This window comes from Cetorhinus maximus, chromosome 26, assembly GCF_964194155.1.
Source record: "Cetorhinus maximus chromosome 26, sCetMax3.hap1.1, whole genome shotgun sequence".
Classification (NCBI taxonomy): domain Eukaryota; kingdom Metazoa; phylum Chordata; class Chondrichthyes; order Lamniformes; family Cetorhinidae; genus Cetorhinus; species Cetorhinus maximus.
The window spans coordinates 15,570,981-15,593,517 of NC_135904.1; the positions used below are offsets into that span (position 1 = coordinate 15,570,981).

Consider the following 22,537-nt stretch of genomic DNA (forward strand, 5'->3'; position numbering starts at 1 on the left):
AACTCACTGGAGGAGGAGGCTCCACAAATATCCCCATCCTCTATGATGGAGAGCCCAGCACATCAGTGCAAAAGATAAGGCTGAAACATTTGCTACAATCGTCAGCCAGAAGTGCCAAGTGGATGATCTATCTCGGCCTCCTCCGGAGGTTCCCAGCATCACAGATGTCAGTCTTCAGCCAATTCGATTCACTCCATGTGATATCAAGAAACGGCTGAAGGCACTGGATACTGCAAAGGCTATGGGTCCTGACAACATTCCGGCAATAGTACTGAAGACTTGTGCTCCAGAACTTGCTGCACCTCTAGCCAAGCTGTTCCAGTACAGCTACAACACTGGCATCTACCCAGCTATGTGGAAAATTGCCCTGGTATGTCCTGTACACAAAAATTGTGGACAAACCCAACCCGGCCAATTACTACCCCATCAGTCTACTGTCCAACATCAGTAAAGTAATGGAAGAGGCCATCAACAGTGCTATCATGCGGCACTTGCTTAGCAATAACCTGCTCACTGATGCCCAGTTTGGGTTCCGCCAGGGTCACTCAACTCCTGACCTCATTACAGCCTTGGTTCAAACATGAACAAAAGAGCTGAACTCCCGAGGTGAGGTGAGAGTGACTGCCCTTGACATCAAGGCAGCATTTGACCTAGTGTGGCATCAAGGAGCCCTAGCAAAACTGGAGTCAATAGGAATCAGGGGGAAAACTCTCCGCTGGTTGGAGTCATACCTAGCACAAAGGAAGATGGTTGTGGTTGTTGGAGGTCAGTCATCTCAGCTCCAGGATATCACTGCAGGGGTTCCTCAGGGTAGTGTCCTCGGCCCAACCATCTTCAGCTGCTTCATCAATGACCTTCCTTCCATCATAAGGTCAGAAGTGGGAATGTTTGCTGATGATTGCACAATGTTCAGCATCATTCTGAAGTAGTGCATGTCCAAATACAAAGACCCGGACAACATCCGGGTTTGGGTTGACAAGTGGCAAGTAACATTCGTGCCACACAAGTGCCAGGCAATGACCATCTCCAACAGGAGAGAATCCAACCATCACCCCTTAATGTTCAATGGCATTAGCATCACTGAATCCCCCACTACCAACATCCTGGGCGTTACCATTGACCAGAAACTGAACTGAACTAGCCATATAAAGACTGTGGCTACAAGGCCAGATCAGAGGCTCGGATAATTGTGTAATGGGTAACTCATCTCCCAACTCCCCAAAGTCTGTCCACCATCTACAAGGCACAAGTCAGGAGTGTGATGGAATACTCCCCACTTGGCTGGATGAGTGCAGCTCCCACAACACAAGGAGCTGGACACCATCCAGGACAAAGCAGCCTGCTTGATTGGCACCACATCCACAAACACTCCCTCCCTCTACCACCAATGCACAGTAGCAGCAGTGTGTACCATCTACAAGATGCACTGCAGGAATTCACCAAGGCTCCTTGGACAGCACCTTCAAACCCACAACCACTACCATCTAGAAGGACAAGGGCAGCAGACACATGGGAACACCACCACTTGGAAGGTCCCCTCCAACCCACTCACCATCGCGACTTGGAAATATATCGCCATTCCTTCACTGTTGCTGGGTCAAAATCCTGGAATTCTTTTCCTAACAACTGTAGGTGTATCTACATCACAGGGACTGCAGCGGTTCAAGGCAGCAGCTCACCACCATCTTCTCAAGGGCAACTCGGGATGGGCAATAAATGCTGGCCCAGCCAGTGAAGCCCACATCCCATGAATGAATTTTGAAAAAGTAATAGAATCTAGTAGAAGTCTGCATGGAGACAGCTCATGGCTAGGTCTGAAGGAGCTTATATCCTGTATATATGTATGTAGTTATCTTCAATAATAAATGGTTACTGTTGAGACATAGAAGCCTCGGCCTCTTCCTTGGACAAAATACAAATATACAACAGCAGGATTGTCCTATCAGGAGAGATTGAGGAAACTGGGCCTATATCTCTAGAGTTTGGAAGAATGAGAGGTGATCTCATTGAAACGTGCAAAATTCTTCCAGGGCTCGACAGGGTAGATGCAGAAAGGACGTTCCCCTGGCTGGGGGTCTAGAGCCAGAAGGCACAGATTCAGACTAAGGGGCGGGCCATTTAGGACTGAGATGAAGAGGAATTTCTCCATTCAGAGGGTGGTGAACCCTTGGAATCTCTACCCCAAAGGACTGTGGAGGCTCAGTCATTGAGCATGTTCAAGGCAGTGATCGATAGATTTCTACATATTAAAGAGATCAAGGAATATGGGGAGATGGTGTTGAGGTGGAGGATCAACCATGATCTAGTTAAATGGTGGAGTGGGCCTGAAGGGCTGAATGGCCGACTCCTGCTTCTATTTCCTATGCTCCTGTATCAGTCATCATAAAGTAATTTTTAACATCACAGTAATTAGTGGTCAATACAGAAGCAAACTTGTGCAGTGTTAGTGACTGGTAATGGCTAGAGTGACAAGTATAGGGGCCATGGGCCATCAGCAAGAGAATTACATTCAACCACAATCTGTAACCTCATGGCCCAGCATTTCCCCCAATCAGCATTAATATTAAACAGAGTTTAACTTTTTCTTTCATCAGAACTGCCTCTGCACTGAATTCTGATGAAAGGTCACAAACTTGAAACATTAACTCTCTTTCTCTCCACAGATTTCCAGCATCTACAGAATTTTGTTTTTGGAAAACTCTGACTAGCGGGAGGAAGACACTTGTGGTTGTTGGAGGCTAATCATCTGACACCTCAGGACATCACTGCAGGAGTTCCTCAGGGTCGTGTCCTCAGCCCAACCATCTTCAGCTGTTTCATCAATGACCTTCCTTCCATCATACGGTCAGAAGTGGGGATGTTCGCTGATGATTGCACAATGTTCAGCACCATTCACGACTCCTCAAGTACTGAAGTAGTCCATGTCCAAGTGCAGCAAGACCTGGATAATATCCAGGCTTGGGCTGACAAGTGGCAAGTAACATTTGTGCCACACAAGTGCCAAGCAATGACCATCTCCAACAAGAGAGAATCTAATCATCTCCCTTTAACATTCAACCACATTATCACCACTGGATCCCCATCATCAACACCCTGAGGATTACTATTGATTAGAAACCTAACTGGTCCAGCCATGTAAATACTGTGGCTACAAGAGCAGGTCAGAGGGTGAGATAAAAGCAAATTACTGCAGATGCTGGAAATCTGAAATAAAAACAGAAAATCGGTTGAGAGAGAAACAGAGTTAATGTTTCAATTCCGTATGACTCTTCATCAGAGGCTGGGAATCCTGCAGTGAGTAACTCACCTCCTGACTCCCCAAAGACAGTCCACCATCTGGCACAGGTCAGGAGTTGATGGAATATTCTCCACTTGCCTGGAAGAGTACAGCTCCCACAACACTCAAGAAGCTTGACCCCATCCAGGATAAAGCAGCCCGCATAATTGGCACCACATCTACAAACATTCACTCCCTCCACCACCAACGCACAGGGGCAACAGTGTGTACCATATACAAGATGCACTGCAGCAACTCACCAAGGCTCCTTGGACAGCACTTTCCAAAGCTGTGTCCTCTACCATCTAGAAGGACAAGGGCAGCAGGCACATGGGAACACCACCATCTGCAAGTTCCCCTCCAAGTCACACACCATCCTGACTTGGAAATATATCGCCGTTCCTTAACTGTCACTGGGTCAAAACAGGCGTGACTAGTGCTGATGGGCAGAGGATGGAGTGACCATGTAAAGGGTAGTCATTGGCATGATCTGTACCCACAATTAGTAGATAGAATAACCAGCTAATTGACTGCAGAACCCATGGTGATGGTAACTGCTTAAAGTTATAGGCAGTGGTTGACTTGCACTGCTAATAGGCAGTGTCAGTGGTTAGAGTGAACAGGGCAAGAGGTTGGAGTGCCTGGTGCTGATGGGCAGTCGCTTTGTTAATTTTACTAATGAATAGCCATTGAAGTGCAAAGTGATGGATACTGGCTAGAAGAAGCAGTGGTCAGACAGAAACTGGAACAATGAGGTATTGGTGCTCTTTGATTCCTCTTCTAAATCATGCATTGTTGCTCTAGCTTGCCTTCAGGCTGTGATGCTCCTTAGATTAGAAGCAGCTGCTTGATACACAAGCTGGTGAAACTACTGGCACCAAACATTGAGTTGGATTAAATCATTGTTTGTTTCTTAAAAAACATTTCCTACTCTTCACTGAATGAATGAATGTTAGGGTGGAGAATCCCTGGCGTGTGTTTCCAGGCAGACACAACACTGGACGATGCCATATCAAACAATGCTCTGCAAAACACTCTTCAGATAAATTCTGAGGCAGACAGTGTTAGATTATTTTACACACTGCAACACTGAATTCTATTCTGACCAGAAACATGCATTAACATACAATTTCCATTCTCCACCTTTAGTTCCTGAAGATCGATCCAACATAAATTTCCCACTCCACATGGACTGCAGCGGATCTAGAAGGCAGCTCACCAGCACCTTCTCAAGGGATGGGCAATAAATGCTGGCCTAGCCAGCGAACGCATTAAAAAAAAATAGAATGGTTCTGAATTCATGTTTACTGTTATTGAAAACTTAGAACTCTGCAGGTTACTCCAATTAATGTCAGGAAGATGAACTTGTCATCTCCAAAGAGCAGAATGCAGCATTATAGAGCTGAAACAACAATAGTTAATAACAGATTTTCTTATAAGATTCTGTTCCTGTCTTGCCCTTCAATGTGATTTCAATGCCAAGGCTCCAACTGTTACCTTTTGATTTAGTCATTGAGGACACAAAGGCAACAGCGACATGGGTTTGAGTTTGATTGTAGCTGTTACATGACACGTCTTGGTTCAATTAAAATGGAAGCACGGTTTTGCTGGAGTGCGTGCATGTTGTTAAATAATATAAATGACAATCATATTTCATATTCGACTGGAAAGGAAAGGGAGCAGTGCCAGTAAAATCAACGTAAACATGATTACTGCTTTAGATGGTTCCAGCTTTGTAAAGGGAAAAGGTGCCAAACAAAATAATTAGAATCTACAGATGGAACCTAAGAAATAGGAGCAGAAGTAGGTGGATGGCCCTGGAGCCTGCTTAACCAGTTTAATTTGAATTAGGATAACTTTGGAATTCTTCCGTCATTTCTGAAGCAGATAAATATTTCCACTGTAGCTAACCAAGCATCATTGAAGTCTCCCAAAAGGTGTTACATTTGGAACATTAAAGATATTATTTGCACATACTTATACAGGCTGGGCCTTTGCACATCTTCCCCTCCTCCACAGGACCTGGACACTGCTGCTCGTTGCTCTGTGTGGAGCAGGACCGCCGACGGGTCTGCACTCCTGTCTCTCCACAGGCTGCTGCACAGGGGCCCCACTCCGACCACTGGGACCAAGTACTCCGAGCTACAGCAGCTACGGATCCTGAGGAAAGGATCAATAGTTATAAATTGTTGCCCTGCAATATTAAACAATATTGCTTCACATTTTTTACCCTTTGTTTTAAAAAAAACTGTCTCCTTACTTCTTTCCACACGGTCAAATCATTCTCTTCCCAATAAGTTAGGAAGTCAATCTCTTACTGCCAAGTAAGGCGGCCAAGGATGACTACATCCACAGCTGCCTGTTTAAACTTTTGGGAGAAAGAGAAAAAAGAGTTAAAAAAACAGCTGATTTTTTAAGAAGCCGTTCTAAGGGAGGGATTTTCTGGTCCCGCCCAAAAAGTCAACGGCTCTCCAAATTTCCCTGTCTCGCCCGTGACGGTGCCACTGCTGACAGGACCAGAAAACCCTTGAACAGCCAGGAAACCAACTAGTGTTGCCGTCAGAAGGGCCACCAGCAGAAAAGATTACCCCGTAGGTCAAATCTGGTTATACTGAGAGTTGATTAATTATGACTGATATTCATACCAACCAAATAAATCTTTGATTGATAACCTTGCTGAAGGAACTGATAGCATAATAAATAGAAGCAGGAATAGGCCATTTGACCCCTTGAACCTGTTGTGCTATTCAGTATGATCCTGGCTGAACATTTACATTACCTGCACTTTATGTCCTATTCCCACATCTCTTGAATCCCTCACTGTCCAAAGATCTATCAATATCAATCTTAAATGTGCTCAATGACTGAACGCCCACTCCTCTGGGGTAGAGAATTCCAAGGCCATAACTTTTCCCTTGTCGTGCGGGCTTGGCGGGAGTGGGTGGGAAGCCGATCGCCTCCTGTGATTGGCTCCGCGCTGCGATTTCATGCAGGCAGGCCATTTAAGGCCCGCCCTGCGTGGAGCACAAGCAGCAGTGCTGAGCACTACCTGTGCGGGTGGGAGGGGGAGGGGGGAGAGCGGGCCTGGTGTGCGGGTGCGAAAGAGTGCTTCAATCTCCCTTAGGCAGCTCCGTGCCTCAGCGAGATTGAAGCGCTTTTTAAAAAAAGTTAATAAAGACAATAAAAATTTAATGAAACGTCCCCTCATGTGACTGTGCCACATGAGATGGGACATGTTTTTAAATTCAAAATGAAGTTTTTATTTAATTTGTCCGCTGGTGGATGAGGTTTCCTAAAAAATGTAAAGGCCGCTTGGCCTTTTCGCCTGCCCGCCAACCGTTAGGCTGGATGGGCAGCGTGAATTTCAAGTTAATTAGCTCGTTAATGGCCTTAATAGGCCTTTCCATTATTGGCGGGTGCACAGCCAACTCCGGCGCGCGCCCATGTGAAATATCGCGCGAGTGTGCGATGTCATCAGGCGTACGTCCCAACGTCATCACGCGTCATATTACGCTCGTGCGTGTCGGCTGCATGCCGAACATAAAATTCTGGCCCAAAGATTCATAACCTTCTTAGTAAAGTTTCTCCTTATTTCCGTGGTGACAGAGGAAACAAAGACTAGAACAAAGGGTTCCCAAACCATGGGTTGAGAGTCCCATTGGGGTCGTGGGCCAATCAGGGATCACGTGCAGCAATGGCGACTGTTGAGCAGAAACTCTAGCCAGGCCGTGAATTCTTTTCCTCCAAATGGCTTGTCAATGGGACAGCTTTGTACTGCCCTGATTGGCTGTTCAGTTCAGCACTCTGATTGGCTAATCAGAGGGTTCCTTGAGCACAGAGAAACAGACTTAACGTTTCGAGTCCAATATGACTCTTCTTTGGAAGAAGAGTCATATTAGAAACATAGAAAATAGGAGCAGGAGTAGATCATTCGGCCCTTCGAGCCTGCTCCACCATTCAATATGATCGTGGCTGATCCTCTATCTCAACGCCATACTCCAGCACTCTCCCCATATCCCTTGGCATCTTTAGAGTCTAGAAATCTAGTTATTTCCTTTTTAAATATATTCAGTGACTTGACTTCCACCGCCCTCTGTGGTAGAGAATTCCACAGGTTCACCACCCTCCCAGTGAAGAAGTTTCTCCTCATCTCAGTTCTAAATGGTCTATCCCGTATCCTGAGACTGTGACCCCTTGTCTAGACCCCACACCCTCCCCAACCAGACAAACATCAGCTCTGCATCCAGTCTGTCCAGCCCAATCAGAATTTTATGTTTCAATAAGATCTCCTCTCATTCTTCTAAACTCCAGTGAATACAGACCTAGTCGGCCCAATCTCTCCTCATATGACAATCCTGCCATCCCAGGAATCAGTCTGGTGAACCTTTGCTGCACTCCCTCTATGGCAAGTATATCCTTTCTTAGGTAAGGAGACCAAAACTGCACACAATACTCCAGGTGTGGTCTCACCAAGGCCCTGTACAGCTGCAGTAAGACATCCTTGCTCCTGTACTCAAGTCCTCTCGCAATGAAGACCGACATACCATTTGCCTTCCTAACTGCTTGCTGCACCTGCATGCTTGCTTTCAGTGATTGGTGTACAAGGGCACCCAGGTCCCTTTGTACATCAACATTTCCAAATCTATCACTATTTAAATAATACGCTGCCATTCTGTTTTTTCCTCCCAAAGTGGATAACTTCACACTTATCCATGTTATACTGCATCTGCCATGTATTTGCCCAGTCACAACTTGTCTAAATCGCCCTGAAGCCTCTTACCACCCTCCTCACTGCTCACATTCCCACCAAGTTTTGTGTCGTTAAACTGTAAGGGACCTACATTTGTCTTCAGTAATCTTTTTCCATACTTATTGAAGCTTTTACAGTCTGCTTTTATGTTCCTTGCAAATTTACTCTCATATTCTATTTTCCCCTCTTAGTCAATCTCTTGGACTCCTATGAAGAGTCGAATTGGACTTGAAACGTTAACTCTGTTTCTCTCTCCACAAATGCTGCCAGACCTACTGAGCTTTTCCTAAACTTTGTCTTTATTTCAAGTCTCCAACAATCGCAGTAATTTGATTTTAGCTCCTTGAACGCACTCATGTTCAAAGCACCTTCAGCATTGCAAGTTGTGGTGAATGGTGGGATAGTCCTGGGATTGGCACCAAGGCTCCATTTCATATGCACACATGATTCTTAGCTCCGAGGCCCCATCAGAACATCAAACCTTTTGTGGACGAAACCATTTCCCCCTACTCAACAGGCAGGATCTTTAGGTTGGCGAGCAGGGGGCGGGGCCCACTCGCCGACGCGTAAAATGACGCGGGATGACATCGGGCGGAACTCCAGATGTCATCCCGTGTCATTTCCATTTTCAGGTTGGCAGGGGTGCAGCTGAGTCAGCTGTGCGCCCGCCGACCTGTCAACGGCCAATTGAAGCCATTAATGAAACAATTTAGGGAATTGACAGGCCTGCCCTTAGGGTTGGTGGGCAGGCGGGGAGCCCTGGCGGGCTTTAGAAAAAGCCTGAAACCTCATCCACGGGTGGGATGAAGTTTCATGAGGGTTTTTAAATCTTTAATAAAAGGTTTGACTTAAAGTCATGGACATGTCCCAACTCAAATGACGGTGTCACATGAGGGGAAATGTCAGGGAAATTTTTTAAATGTTTACCTTAAAAGAAGTTTTAATTCTGAGCTGATCTCCCCGAGGCAGCACTTAGCCTCAGGGAGATCTGTGCGCTCTTTCACACGCATGTTCGAAAGAGCGCATTCCCGGCTGAGGGAATCCCCCCCACCCGCACAGGGAGCGCAAAGCGCTTCCTGGCAGACGTCACACTGGGTGGGCCTTAATTGAGCCAGCCCACATAAAATGGCAGCACTCCCCCTCATTGGGGGCATCGATCGGAGGCGCGCCTGCCCGTGCCAGCTCCTGTACTTCCACCCCGACGGGGGCAGAATTCTTCCCAACAACTCTCCCCTGCACCCCCTCCTGCTCTCATCTGGGGTCACACGGATTTTAAAGCATTTAATGTTCTTAAATCTAACTTTCTGGGGAAAAGGGTTCAAATGGCAGCTGGTGGAATTTGAATTCAAGTAATAATCTGGAATTGAAAAGTTAGTCTCAGAAATGTTGACCATGAAACCATCGTTGACTGTCATAAAAAACCCATCTGGTTCACTAACGTCCTTGAGGGAAGGAAATCTGCCGACCTCACCTGGTCTGGCCTACACGTGACTCCAGGCCCACAGGTGTGGTTGACTCTTAACTGCCCTCTGAAATGGCTTGGCAAGCCACTCAGTTCAAGGGCAATTAGGGATGGGCAACAAATGCTGGCCTTGCCAGCAATGTCCACATCCCATGAAAGAATAAAAAAAGGGCCACAGTAAGAAAATATCTGGGAACCACTGGGCTACAAAACAGATATCAAATGAGGTGAGCATTGATAAATGGTACATTTCAATACAATGGCGGAATTATCCATAAATCAGACTAAATGCAGTGGCGGGCAGTATTGGCAGCGCCACCCTGCTGTCTGGAATGGCAGGAACTCGTGCCCAATTCTCACCCGGAGCCTCATTAATTATGCAAAGGCGCGTATCAGTCCGAGTCACCTGGCGGCTCAGGAGTTGGTTCGTGCGGCTGCCGTCAGCTGGCGGGTCTGAAGGTCCGGGCGCCATATTTAAAGACCAGTCCTCACTCTCCTCAGCCCACCTGAGATGCCTGGCAGCTAGAAGAGGAAGACTGACAGCCTCAAGAAGGCAGTGCCCCGCTTCACGCACCAGGCCCTCCAGGCCTTGATCAAAGTGGTGCAGGCACATGGCCAAGCGCCCTATCCCAGGGGTAACTTCAGGAAGCACAGCAGCTTCACCTTTCCGGCTTGGGAGGCCGTCATAGAGCAGGTCAGTATGGCTGGCACCCGTGCCCGAAATGCCACCCAGCGCAGGAAAAGGATGAATGATCTCATCCTCTCCGCCAGGATAAGTCATCCTTCAACTCCCTCCAATATCTAACTCTCATCATGGCATCTTGCACTCAAATGGCTGCTCTCTTCAGGGATCTCACACAACCATTAGCGGGGGACACATATCAACACTCATTCTCTCACCGAGACTTTCACATCACCACCGTCCCATCTATCATGTTGCTCACACTCCATCCTCTGGCCCTTCTGGGGAGGGCTCACCACACACAGGGCACATGCATCTCACCCGACCTCTGCTCCATCCTTTCTCATCACATGCCTTTCTTTCATCTTCATACAGGCCAAGCTGGCGCACAATAGGCATGAGAGGGCACAGGCTCTGGGGAGAGATGGCCGACATCATCATCATCCTCACTGAGTTTGAGGAGGTTACAGCTGAGTTGGCCGGGAAGGACAGGGATCACTGCTGTGGGGAAGGGGAGATCTCACCAACCCAGTATGGATCACAGCTCAAATCCTGACATTCACAGTGAGTCACCTGCAGTCTTATCCAGCTCATTAGCTGAAACTTTATTTTCTAATTTCTAGGCACCAGCAGATCGAGGCCCCAAAGCCAGTCCAGCACCACCCATGCGACCCCCAGATTTCACCTGAAGAGGAAGCTCCAGAAGAACGGTCCCGGTGCTCACACGCACCCTCCGCCAGCTCCGAGACACACACGTCGGTGGGGCACAGATATCGATTAGGCTCGGGCTCACTTTCTGGGGAACACATCGCTGACACGCCCCTGCAGCAGTTGGAGGCAGGGACAACCCAGGTCTCCAGCCCTCGGAGGGCTGCTGGAGACCAGACACCCACTTAGCCCGAGTTAGATGATGAGCCTCTGGAAGCAGCTGCCAAATCTATGCTGGAGATGCAATGACAGGCAGCAGAACATGTTGAGCCAGTGCATCACTCAGCAGACTAGATGGAGGAGCCTGTCCACGTTCTGTCTCATGTCACGGTTCCACACGTGAGCGCCTCGAGGGTCACCATGGGATGGCTGGCGATCACCATGGGAACCTTGGTGCAGCAGGTTTTGCCGGATTTGCGCTCGGCCCTGCACTCCATGGCCACACACCCTGGTGGGCACCATCAAGATGTAGGCGACATGAGGCGAGGCACCTTGACCTCCCTCCAGGTGCACCATCTCCGGCAGGAGTCAGGGCGGGGCCCTCGGGCACCCGCAGGGAGGATGAGCGTCAGTCGGACACCCCGGGGGCCTCCTCTCAGGACACTCCAAGGTTGAGCAGCCGCTCATAGCCCTCTCTGCCAGTGACCCCATCCATTCCAGCTTCTCAAGCCACTGAGGGAGCTTCTGCCCCTCAGCAGGTGACTCTCATCTGGCCGGGACCCTCCAGGCCTCCGGTCACCAGATGGTATCCACCAAGGTCATCACAGATATCAGGATGTAGCGGTGAGCAGGCTACCTCCACCTCTGCTGCAGATGTCAGGGCTGTCCCCAGGCTTGGCGGTAGAATTAGGAAAGTTAAGAAAAACTGATGTCACTTTTGGGTCACGGGTGTGCTAGACATGTAAATAAATTGCACTTTTGTTAATACATTTTATAGTTATGTGAATGTTCCTGTCAACTGAAGACATTGCGATTTTGCACTTTGGAATCCTCTTATTTTAAGGTTTAGCCTTCCTCCTACTCAGTGATAGTGTCCCACTGTGAGATTCACATTCCTGTGATGTCAACCTCAGTTGAACTAGTCTCCACACCCTTGTATGATGTCAGGGAGATGTGTTTACATCTTTATGGGAAATGTCTGATGTAAGCGTTTCTAGCCCTTCTTCCTCAAAGAACACCGTTGAGTGAGGGCAGCTCATCAGCATTGATAATCTGGTGGTATGTGTGTCTCCTCAGTGGTACTGGCAGAAGAAAAGACATGCACGGGAGGTGATCATCCCTAGGCATGTCCACATCTTAGTCACAGCAGCGTTTGCATCATTAGATGGTGGTGAAGGCTTCAAGTCTTCTTTTGCACTGATGTTGTTCCTAAGTGGACTCAGTTCCCAGAGTGAGCTCACTCACCAGGACCCCACGGACCAAAGCAAAGATCATGGCCTGGTGATTCTTGAGGCCAGTATGAATGTGGGACTCATTCTTGCTGCAAGTGGGTAGACATCCCCGGAGTTGAAAGAAAATGGCATTGAGGGCTAGAAGAGATGTGGCCATATTTCCTCACTTGACTTTATTCTTTCCGAAGCCTGTCAGTGATTAATGTATCACGGGCAGGTCTCCCACGTCTTTCTTCCTCCATGGTGTGATCGTGCTCATACTGACCCTCAGCAGCCTCCCGAGGTTCCTGGACCTCTGGATCTTCATCCTCTGATAAGCTCTCATCCTAACTCCAGATCATCTCCTGGCAGGGGGTCATCTCTTTGCATAGCCAGATTGTGAAGGGCGCAACACACTGCGATGATGCGAGAAACCCTGTCAGGAGTGCTTGGAGTGAGCTACCTGAGGCAAAGAAATTCAGTGCTGTGGCCACCTTCAAAGCCACTGGCAGGGGATACCCTCCAACTCCACGTGGTGTCAGGTCTTCACGAAGAATGTGGCATATGTGATGTACCAGGGCTTGGGACAAGTGCAGATGTGCATGACACTGCCTGTCACTCATTTGTAAATAGGAGACTCTTGGACAATTAACCCTAAGTCTGACGAGTTTCCCCCATTGTCTGGGTCTCTCCTCCTGACCCTCCCGTTCATGCTGTGGCTCCGCTTGACCACGTTCCTCCTGCTGGAGCTGTGTGCGGAGTCGCCTCTCCCTCCTTTGCCTCCTCCATTACATTAGGACCCTGACAAAGGCAGAATGAGCCCTGGATCCATATCTGCTTTTGCCTTCTCTCTGAAAGGAAACATTGAAGACATTAATGATTCAAGGGGCAAGAACATGAAGCTCAGAGGATGACACGTTCGGAGACTGTAAGGGTCCATAGCTTTTCCTGCCCCAGTTGCATGGTGACTGATTCCGCCCTGTCTCAGAGACACTAGTTCACACATTGAGGTGACCAAGATGGCATCACAGATATGTAACATTTTGAGCCCTGCGTGGGGATGCCAAAGTTTAAGTGAGATGATTGACCCAGTCGAGCTCTGTGCTCCAATCTCTGATGTGGCATATTAATGACCAATCAGTTGCTCATGGTCAATGAGTGGATGCCCTTTGGTCCATTAGGAGTGTCACATCTGGTGAACACATGACAGGCCTTCATTGATGGAATGTGATATATGATACAGCTGTATTGTCCATCACTATTGCCTGCATTTCAAAATCCTACATTCCTATGTGTTACTCTTGAGATGCAGCGACTGTGATGTGAAGCCACTGAGCTCTGAGCAGGCTTTAACAGCCCTAATGATGCCATTGGCTTTCATCACAAGGTGGTCTTCCTCCTTTCTTTCTAAGCAAGACTCCTGCTCACTCTGGTGGCAACAAGAGGGCAGAGGGCAACGCCAGAAAGGCCCCCCTTGTGTTTGCCCTTCTCTCTCACTGCCTTCCCTCCCATTACCCCCCTCCTGTTTGTCAGGCCTACCCCTCACCTCACAGCCCATCCCCGGTTGAAGTGCTCATCTCTGAAAGTGGAGGCCTTGCATGAGTACCACAGCACAGTGGTGTTCCTCAAGATAATGAAAGTAAAGAGAAGGTGCAGTCCAACCCTACAGCCCCAGCAGAGTGGCATTCATCGCAACAAGACCGGCGCAGCGCTATGGCAGGTATGTTCCACTCACCTTGAAGTTACCAGTGAGCTGAGGTCTGACTTGTGCACGCCACCCCTTTATCAAACGGGTTTGAGGTCGATGTAATTTCCTGCTGGTGTGATGGACGATTGGAAGGCCTGGCAAGATTCCGGCAAGCAGCTGTTTTAATGAGCATTCATGACATGTTAATGAATGCAAATGGCATTCACGCCACTAGTCGGCGGGATGACCGACCCGCGATGAACACACTGTTGGGAGAATTGCGACCTGTTTTAAGCTGGTGGATTTGCGACTTTTTGTCTCCTGCTGGATTCTCCGCTCCCACCCGCCACAAAACCCACTGCGGGTGGGATGGGAAAATTCCGGCCTATGAGTCCAGTGAATAAGGCAGTTGAGCGGAGGTTATAGATAGACATTGGAAATATGATATCATAGCTATTGCCGAAACATGGCTTAAAGGGCTGGAATCGCAGATCAACATTCCTGGACACAGTTTTCAAACAGGATAGAGAAGGAGATAGAAAAGTGGGAGGGGTTAGCGATATTGGTTAGAGAACAATCACAGCTATAATGAGGGATGATATAGAGTAATTTGCAGAAAGAGGCCAGTCGGTCCATTAAGTTTATGCCAGCTCTCCACGGAGCAATGAGTAAGACCCATTTCTCGCTCTAACCCCTTAGACCTGCAGGTTTATTTCCTTCCAGTGTCCATCTATTTCCTTTTGACAGAATTGATTGTTTGTGCTTCCACCACCCTCATGAGCAGCGAGTCTCAGGTCATCACTGTGTAAAAAAGTCCATCCTCACATAACCCTGACACCGCTTGCCCAAAACCTCATATCTGTGTCCCCTAGTCCTTGTACTATCAGCAACAGTTTTCCCCTTTCTACCTTATCTAAACCCGTCATAATCTTGCACATCTCTATCAAATCTGCCCTTAATCTTCTTTCCTCCAAGAACAACAACCCCATCTTCTCCAAGCTAACCTTGTAATTAAAATCCTCTCAAGGCCCTGTACATCCTTCCCAACATGTGGTGACCAGAATTGGATACAATACTCTAGCTGTAGCCTAAAGAGAGCTTTTTAAAGGTTCAGCATAATTTCCCTGCTTTTGTAACTAATTTCTCTATTTATGAAGCCCAAGATCCCATTTGCTTTGCTAACCACTCTCCCAGATTGATGTACATGAACTCCGAGGTCCTTCTGTTCCTGCATTAAACCCACACCCTTTAGAACTGTACCATTGTGTCTATATTGCCTCTCCCTATCATTTCTGCCAAAATGCAACATCTCCCACTTTTCTGTATTAACTTGTCTGTCCATTCTGTTAGCCTATTTGTGTCCTGTTTCAGGCAATTGTTATCATCCTTACTGTTTGCCACTCCTCCAAGTTCAGTATCAACAGCAAATTTTGAAATTTTACTCTTATTCCAAGATCCAAGTCATTTACATAGAGCAAAAAGTCAGTGGTCCTAGTACTGACCATTGGGTTACACCACCGTCTACCATCCTCCAGCCTGAAAAACAACTATTTACCACCACTCGCTGTTTTCTGTCCTTAAGCCAATTGTTTTTTATCCAATTGGGCACTGATCTTCCTATTCCATGAAGCCTCAATTTTGTTGACCAGCCTTTTATGTGGTACTTTGTCAAGCACTTTCTTAAAACCCATATAAACAACGGGTGGAATTTTCAATGCCTGTTGGTGGCAGGCGTACTTGGCAGCATGAGTGGACAACATGGTGGGAAGGCCAAAAATTGCTTTCATGCCATCGTGAAACACGTTTGCAACTGGCGGTTTGGCCATCAATGGTAGGCTGCGTTTCTCACCGCTGCATGTTGGGAACTTCATTGTAATACATCTACATATTATTATAAGCCCAGATCGCTGGAATCATATCCCCGCACTGAATTGTCTGGGCACGGCGGTGTGATTTCATGCCAACATGTTTCACAACCTAACATAAGCGATGTGCACTTGGGACTTTGAGGTTTGTTTGCCTACCTTGCTTCAGGCAGCACTCACAGTCATCAATGCCAGGCTTTGCAGGCATCACTTTTAGGGGGGCTCATGGGCAGGTCTTTACTTATGAGGCCAACCGCAAGACTTTTCAATGGCTGCAGGGTTAGGGCTTGCTTGGGGAAGGGGGAGAAGTGGCCTCAGGCAAGGTAAGAGGCTGCAGTACTAGGGCATTACTGGGGAAGGATGGGGGGGTATCCAAGGTGTGTGTGGGGGCACATGCTGATCTGTGCAAGTGGCCTCAAGATGGTGAAGGCTGAGGAGGCAGTCTCCAGAGGAGATGAGGCCAGATGGAGATGTGCGGGTTTGTGTGAGAGAGAGAGAGAGAGAGAGAGAGTGAGTGGTGATGTCCCTTGAGCTGGCAGTGAATGAAATGCCAGTGAATGTGTGATGGCCTTGTCAGTGTGTGAGTTTAGAGTGATAAGATGGTTGCCTTACCCTGGCTGCAAGGATGAGATCATTCAACCGTTTTCTGCACTGAATGGCTGACCTCTTCTGTGCATCATTGGCACTGACCACCTCTACCACTGCCACCCAAGCCAGAGTGAGTGGTGAAACTGTTGGGCCTCCTGCAGCCAGAGTGGGGGTAGAGGACATCGCGGCAGGTTCCAGCGGTGTCCAGAAGGCAACTCAGGGATGCATCACTGATTCGGGGGGCTGCAGTCTTCTTACCTTTCAGGGCCATGTCTTGTGTGCTGCAGTCCTGGGCTGGAAGCTCTGAGAGGCGTGCGTGCAACTGCACTTTAAATATGGCACCCGGCATGAGGAAGCGGCGAGGTGATGGTGCGATGGGTGAATGAGAGCCAGCCCACCATCAAAATGGCACATTTCCTGGGAATGCATGATTAATGAGGCAGGATCGGGATGATACGGCATGAAAAGCTGCCATTGCAGCTGGGAGGTGAAATGTTCTATTTCCCTGGAAAGTGGGATCAGGCTAGATGGTCCTTTCTTGGACGGCAATGGTCCAAATTTCCTTCTGTGCTATAAATTTCTATGATTCAATAATTCCTAAATGATTTAGGCTTTATCCTGAGACTATGCCCCTGACTCTCTCACCAGGGAAAACAGCCTCTAAGCATCAACTCTATCAAGCCCCCTAAGAATTTTACAGGTTTCGATGAAATCACTTCCCATTCGCCTAAACTCTGGAGAATATAGGCCTGTTCTATTGATCTCTTCTCATAGCATCCCAGGAGTCAATCTAGTGAACTTTTGTTGCACCCCATCTATGGAAGATATATATCCTTCCTCAAGTCAGGGGGCTAAAATTGTACAAGGTACTTGAGGTAACAAATTAGTACTGCGGTACTGTCTCTGGGCACAAATTAGGATTACAGCAGACATCTGGACTCACGTGAAGGAATATTATAAATTAACCATTTTATACCCATAAGCACTTTCAGTGATTTCCTGCTGCAGTTATACCAGTGAAATGACTGTAGAATTTTGTGGCCACTCCAAACCCTATCCCTCAAATCATAACCACACTTTTCCTCCTCACTAACTGAACTTGGGACTCTCCCCTCCACCGCTGACAACTCATCCCCACCCTCCCCTCCACCCCCATGCCCTAGTTATGCAGGTTCTCCATTTCTACTCCCCATATTCAAGCCGATACACAGCTTCCCTTCTGACAGAGGAACTCTCACCTCCACTCCCCGCCCCGCCACTTCAAACGATCCCTCCTCATCTCCTCAAATCACCACCGGCAGCTTTTCTCATAGATATGATTGTGCATCTCTCCTTCATTAATACCTATGGCCAGGATTTTGCCCTTGTCGGTCAGGCTTGGCGGGGACGAGTGGGAGCAGTCGGAAAGCTGACTGCAATTTTACACTGACGGGCCTCAGTGTGAAACATGTGCTGCAGTGCTTAGCGCTGACTGTGTGGGGGTTTGGGGGGAGGAGGGTGAGTGCGGAAGTTCACGGATGCGCTCTAGTGTGCGCAATGACAACTCTGAGCTGCCTCAGGGGGCTGAAGATTTAAAAAATGAAAAATAAAGAATTTTGAAATGTTATAAGACATGTCTCCTCGTGTGACTTTGTCACATGAGCAGGGACATGTTATGAATGAAGTTTAAACATTTTTATTTACTGTCGGAAGCCTCATCCTGCCCATGAATGAGGTTTCCTAAAAAATCCAAAGGCCGCTTGGCCTTTTCACCCTCCTGCCAACCATAAGGTTGGACAGGCAGCGAAAAATGTAATTTAGTTACTTTAATGGGCCTTTTAATTGTCAGCGGACACGCTGCTGACTCCCGGCCATGCCCGCCGACTGAAAAATCGTGCGAGTGTGCCATGACGTTGGGAAGCTCGCCCGACTTCATCGCACATCATTTTACACAGGTTCAGGTCAGGTGCATGCCCGCCCAGCGAGTGGAAAACTCTGCCCGAAATCTATCTATTAATATCTTCCCCTTTACCTTAGCTGGCGAATTCCACCAGTGCAGTGATAGCATGCTCATTAAATCAAGTTAAGGCAATCAGAATAAAAAAATTCAACATCTCATAAAAAAGACTGCTCCTAGCCTTGAAAAGTGTAAAATAACTGATGAACGTGCCTCATTAAATTCTTTTGAGGAAGATTAAAAGATTTTAAAAGCTGCATTTGCAATTCCTTTGTTTATCATCTGCTGGAAACAAACCCTAAAAACTGCAGTTAACAAAAACTACCAGCTCTCCTTAAACTTTTTCTGCCTTAAGTTTTGTACACAATCAAAAATGCAGATAAAATTCATTTTAAGAGACTTCAGTTGTCTTTCTAATTGATCTGATTGGGTCTGATAATGCACAGTTGTACTTTCATTGACCTGAAACATTGGCCTGGATTGTTCCTATGGTGGGCAGGCTGGGCAGGAGCGGACGCGCAGCCGATCGCCGCCCACAATCGGCTGCGCGCTGCCATTTTACGTGGGTGGGCCAATTAAAGTCCGCCCAGCGTAACGCACGGCCAGTAGTGCTCAGCGTTAAGGTTGGACGGGCGGCATTCTTAAATACTTTAATTAATCTCCTTATGGCCTTAATAGGCCGTGGACATTTTGGTGGGTGCGCAGCTGACTCCGGCGCGCGCCCACCGAGTGAAATATCATGATGGTGCGTGATGACATCATCACGCGTCATTTTATGCGTCGGCATGTCAGGCCCGTCCCAGCACGCCGACTGGAAGATTCTGCCCGTTGGGCTGAAGGTTAACCTCCAAAAATAGGTGGGTTAGGGTCTGATCAGATACAAAATGTTTTAAATCTCAAACCTGACCTGACCCCCAACCTGCTCCCCGTCACCCCCCCTGTTAAATTTTTAAACAGAGGCAGAATAAGAAATGGGCACTGCAAAGATTGTGCTGGGAACTTAATATTTTAATCAGGCTGGCAGCCTCTATTTTAACTCACTTTAAAGGTTTAATCCTGGTTGACTGGGTTTGACGGGCTTGAGAGAACCAGACAGCTTCAGAGAAAATTGAAATGCCTTTACAGCACTGCCTGTGGACCAAGGGAACTGCTCTCCCGATCCCTCCAAGCTTCCTCATCACATTACCCAGACAAAGACATCCCAGGGTCAGTGATTGGATCCCCCACCCCTCATCCTGGGATTGGGTCTACCTGGTCCTATGGAATGCTCCAAAGAGCTCTCCACTCAACTGGAAACTAAGCCTGTCAATCAGGCTGAATTTAGGCAGGAAATGTGAGGTGGACAAAATCCACAGCATGGAGACAGATACCGAGTTCAGCGTTTCCCATCCAAAACTGTAGCCCCCATTCCCCTCCCCACCTACATAACCTGCTGCTGTTAATATCCCTGCCATTAACTCTGTTTTCCTCTCTCCACAGATGCTGCCTGACCTGTTAAGTATTTTCAACATTTTCTGTTTGTCATTTTAGATTTGCAGCATCGGCAGTGTTTTGGTTTCCACATTGACCTGATTGGTTCACGTTGACAATTTCCAATAAAGTGAAAAACGTTGATTTTTCTGACTGACAGGCTGACACATGGGTTAAAAATTGGCACATATGTTGGGAATAGATGAATTATTTGATATATTTGCTTGAGGAGAGATTGGTTTTGCTGGGCCTGTATTCACTAGAGTTTATATGAATGAGAGGGGATCTGATTTAAATGTATAAAGTTCTAACAGGGCTGGACAGACTGGATGCAGGGAGGATATTTCCCTGGTTGGGGAGTCTAGAACCAGGGGCCACAGTCTCAGGATAGGGGGCAGGCTATTTAGGACTGAGATGAGGAAAATTTTCTTCACTCAGAGGGTGGTCAACCTGTGGAATTCTCTCCCACAGAAGGCTGTGGAGGCCGGGTCACTGAGTATATTCAAGAAAGAAATTGATAAATTTTTGGATATTAGGGGCATCAAGGGGTATGAAGACAAAGGGGGATTATGGTGTTGAGATAGAGGATCAGTCATGGTCATATTGAATGCCGGAGCAGGCTCAAAGGGCTGAATGCCCTACTCCTGCTCCTAGTTTCTATGTTTAAAGACAGAACTACTCATCATTTTAAAAATTTATTCTTGGCATGTGAACATTGCTGACATGGCCAGCATTTATTGCCCATCTCTAATTGAGAAGGTGGTGGTGAGCTGCCTTCTTGAGCCACTGCAGTCCATATGGTGTAGATACACCCACAGTGCTGTTATTACTGTAGTGGTTTGATACTACTAAATGGTTTGCTAGGTCATTTCAGAGTGTAATGAAGAGGCAACAACATTACTGTGCATCTGGAATCACACGTAGGCCAGATCGGGTACAGAAAGCAGATTTATGAACATGTGACTTAGGAGCAGGAGTAGGCCATTCGGCCCCTTGAGCCTGCTCCACCTTTCAATAAGATTGTGGCTGATCTTATTGTGGCCTCCACTCCACATTCTTCCTACCCCAATAACCTTTGGTTCCCTTGTTAGTCAAGAACCTATCTACCTCTACCTTAAAAACACTCATTGATTCTGCCTGCACCGCTGTCTGGGGAAAAGAGTTCCAAAGATTCAGAACCATCTGAGACAAAAAATGTCATCTCATCTCCGTCTTAAAATGGGAGACCTTTTATTTTTAAAATTGTGTTCCCTAGCTCTAGTCTCCCACAAGGGGAAACATCCTTTCAGCATCCACCCTGTCAAGTCTCCTCAGGATCTTCCATGTCTCAATAAGATCACCTCTCACTCTTCTAAACTCCAATGGATACAGGCCCAGCCTGTCAATCCTTTCTTCACAAGATAGCCCCCTACATCCCAGGTATCAGTCAAGTGAACCTTCTCTGAACTGCTGCTAATGCTTTTATATCCTTTCCTATATAAGGAGATCAAAACTGTACACAGTGCTTCATATGTGGTCCCGCCAACGCCCTGTACAGCTGCAGTAAAACATCCCTACTTTTACATTTCATTCCCCTTGCAATAAACAACAACATTTCATTTGCCTTCCTAATCACTTGCTGTATCTGCATATTAACTTTTCCTGATTCACGTACCAGGACACCCAGATCCCTCTGTACCTCAAAGTTCTGCAATCTCTCCCCAGTTAATTAGTATACTGCTTTTCCATCCTTCCAGCCAAAGTGGACAAGTTCACATTTCCCACATTTACTCCAGCTGCCAATTTCTTTCCAACTCACTAAACCCATGACCCTCTGCAGACTCCGTGGCCCGAAGTTTTAGCTCATCAGTCGGGCACACGCGGGAGTTGGCAGTGCGCCCGCTGACAATTAAAAGGCCTATTAAGGCCATTAACAATGCAATTGAATTACATTTCGCATTCTCCATCCAACCTTATGGCTGGCGAGCAGGCAGAAAGACCAAGCGACCTTTGTATTTTTTGTGAAACCTCATCCACGGGCAAGATGGGGTTTCCATCCGTCATTAAATTTCACCTTAATTTCTAACATTTTCCTGTCACATGAAGGGATATGCTTTTTAACACCTTAACATTTTTTTATATGTATATCATCTTCTCCCTGAGGCAGCTCTGTGCCTCAGGGTGCTTTTCCTGCGTGCACTTGCACGCTAGCCCTCCCCGACACAGGCAGCACTGAAGCACGTGTTTCATGCTGGGCAGGCCTTAATTGGCCCGCCAGTGTGAAATTGCAGTCCGGCCCCAATTGCGGGCGGTGGTTGGCTTCCCAACTGCTCCTGCCCGCCCACGCCAAGCCTGCCCGCTAGGGCAAAATTCTGCTCCTTATGTCCTTTTCACTACTTTCTTTTTTACCTACCTTTGTGTCATCAGCAAATTTAGCAACCAACATTCTGTCCCTTCATCCAAGTCATTGATATAAGTTGTAAATAGTTTTGGCCCCAGCACTGATCCCAGTGGCACTCCACTACTTACATCTTGCCAACCCAAAAAGGACCCACTTATCACTACTTTCTGCTTCCTGTTAGCTAACCAATTCTCCGTCTATACTAATATGTTACCCCTACATCATGAGCTCTGCTTTTGCATAGTAACCTTTGATGTGGCACCTTGTCAAATGCCTTCTGGAAATGTAAGTACAACACTTCTACAGGTTCCCCTTTATCTACATTTCTTGTTACTTCTCAAAGAACTCCAATAAATTAGTCA

General features: G+C 47.4%; 1 protein-coding gene across 1 annotated transcript in view; it reads right to left on the bottom strand.

The window, feature by feature from the left end:
* The window catches only part of cilp (cartilage intermediate layer protein, nucleotide pyrophosphohydrolase), a 60,405-nt gene that overhangs the window by 27,344 nt on the left and 10,524 nt on the right, over positions 1-22,537 (bottom strand). The window contains exon 3 of the mRNA XM_078530213.1: positions 5,255-5,437. Coding sequence (XP_078386339.1) covers positions 5,255-5,437 — 183 coding nt within the window. The remainder of the gene's footprint in view (positions 1-5,254; positions 5,438-22,537) is intronic.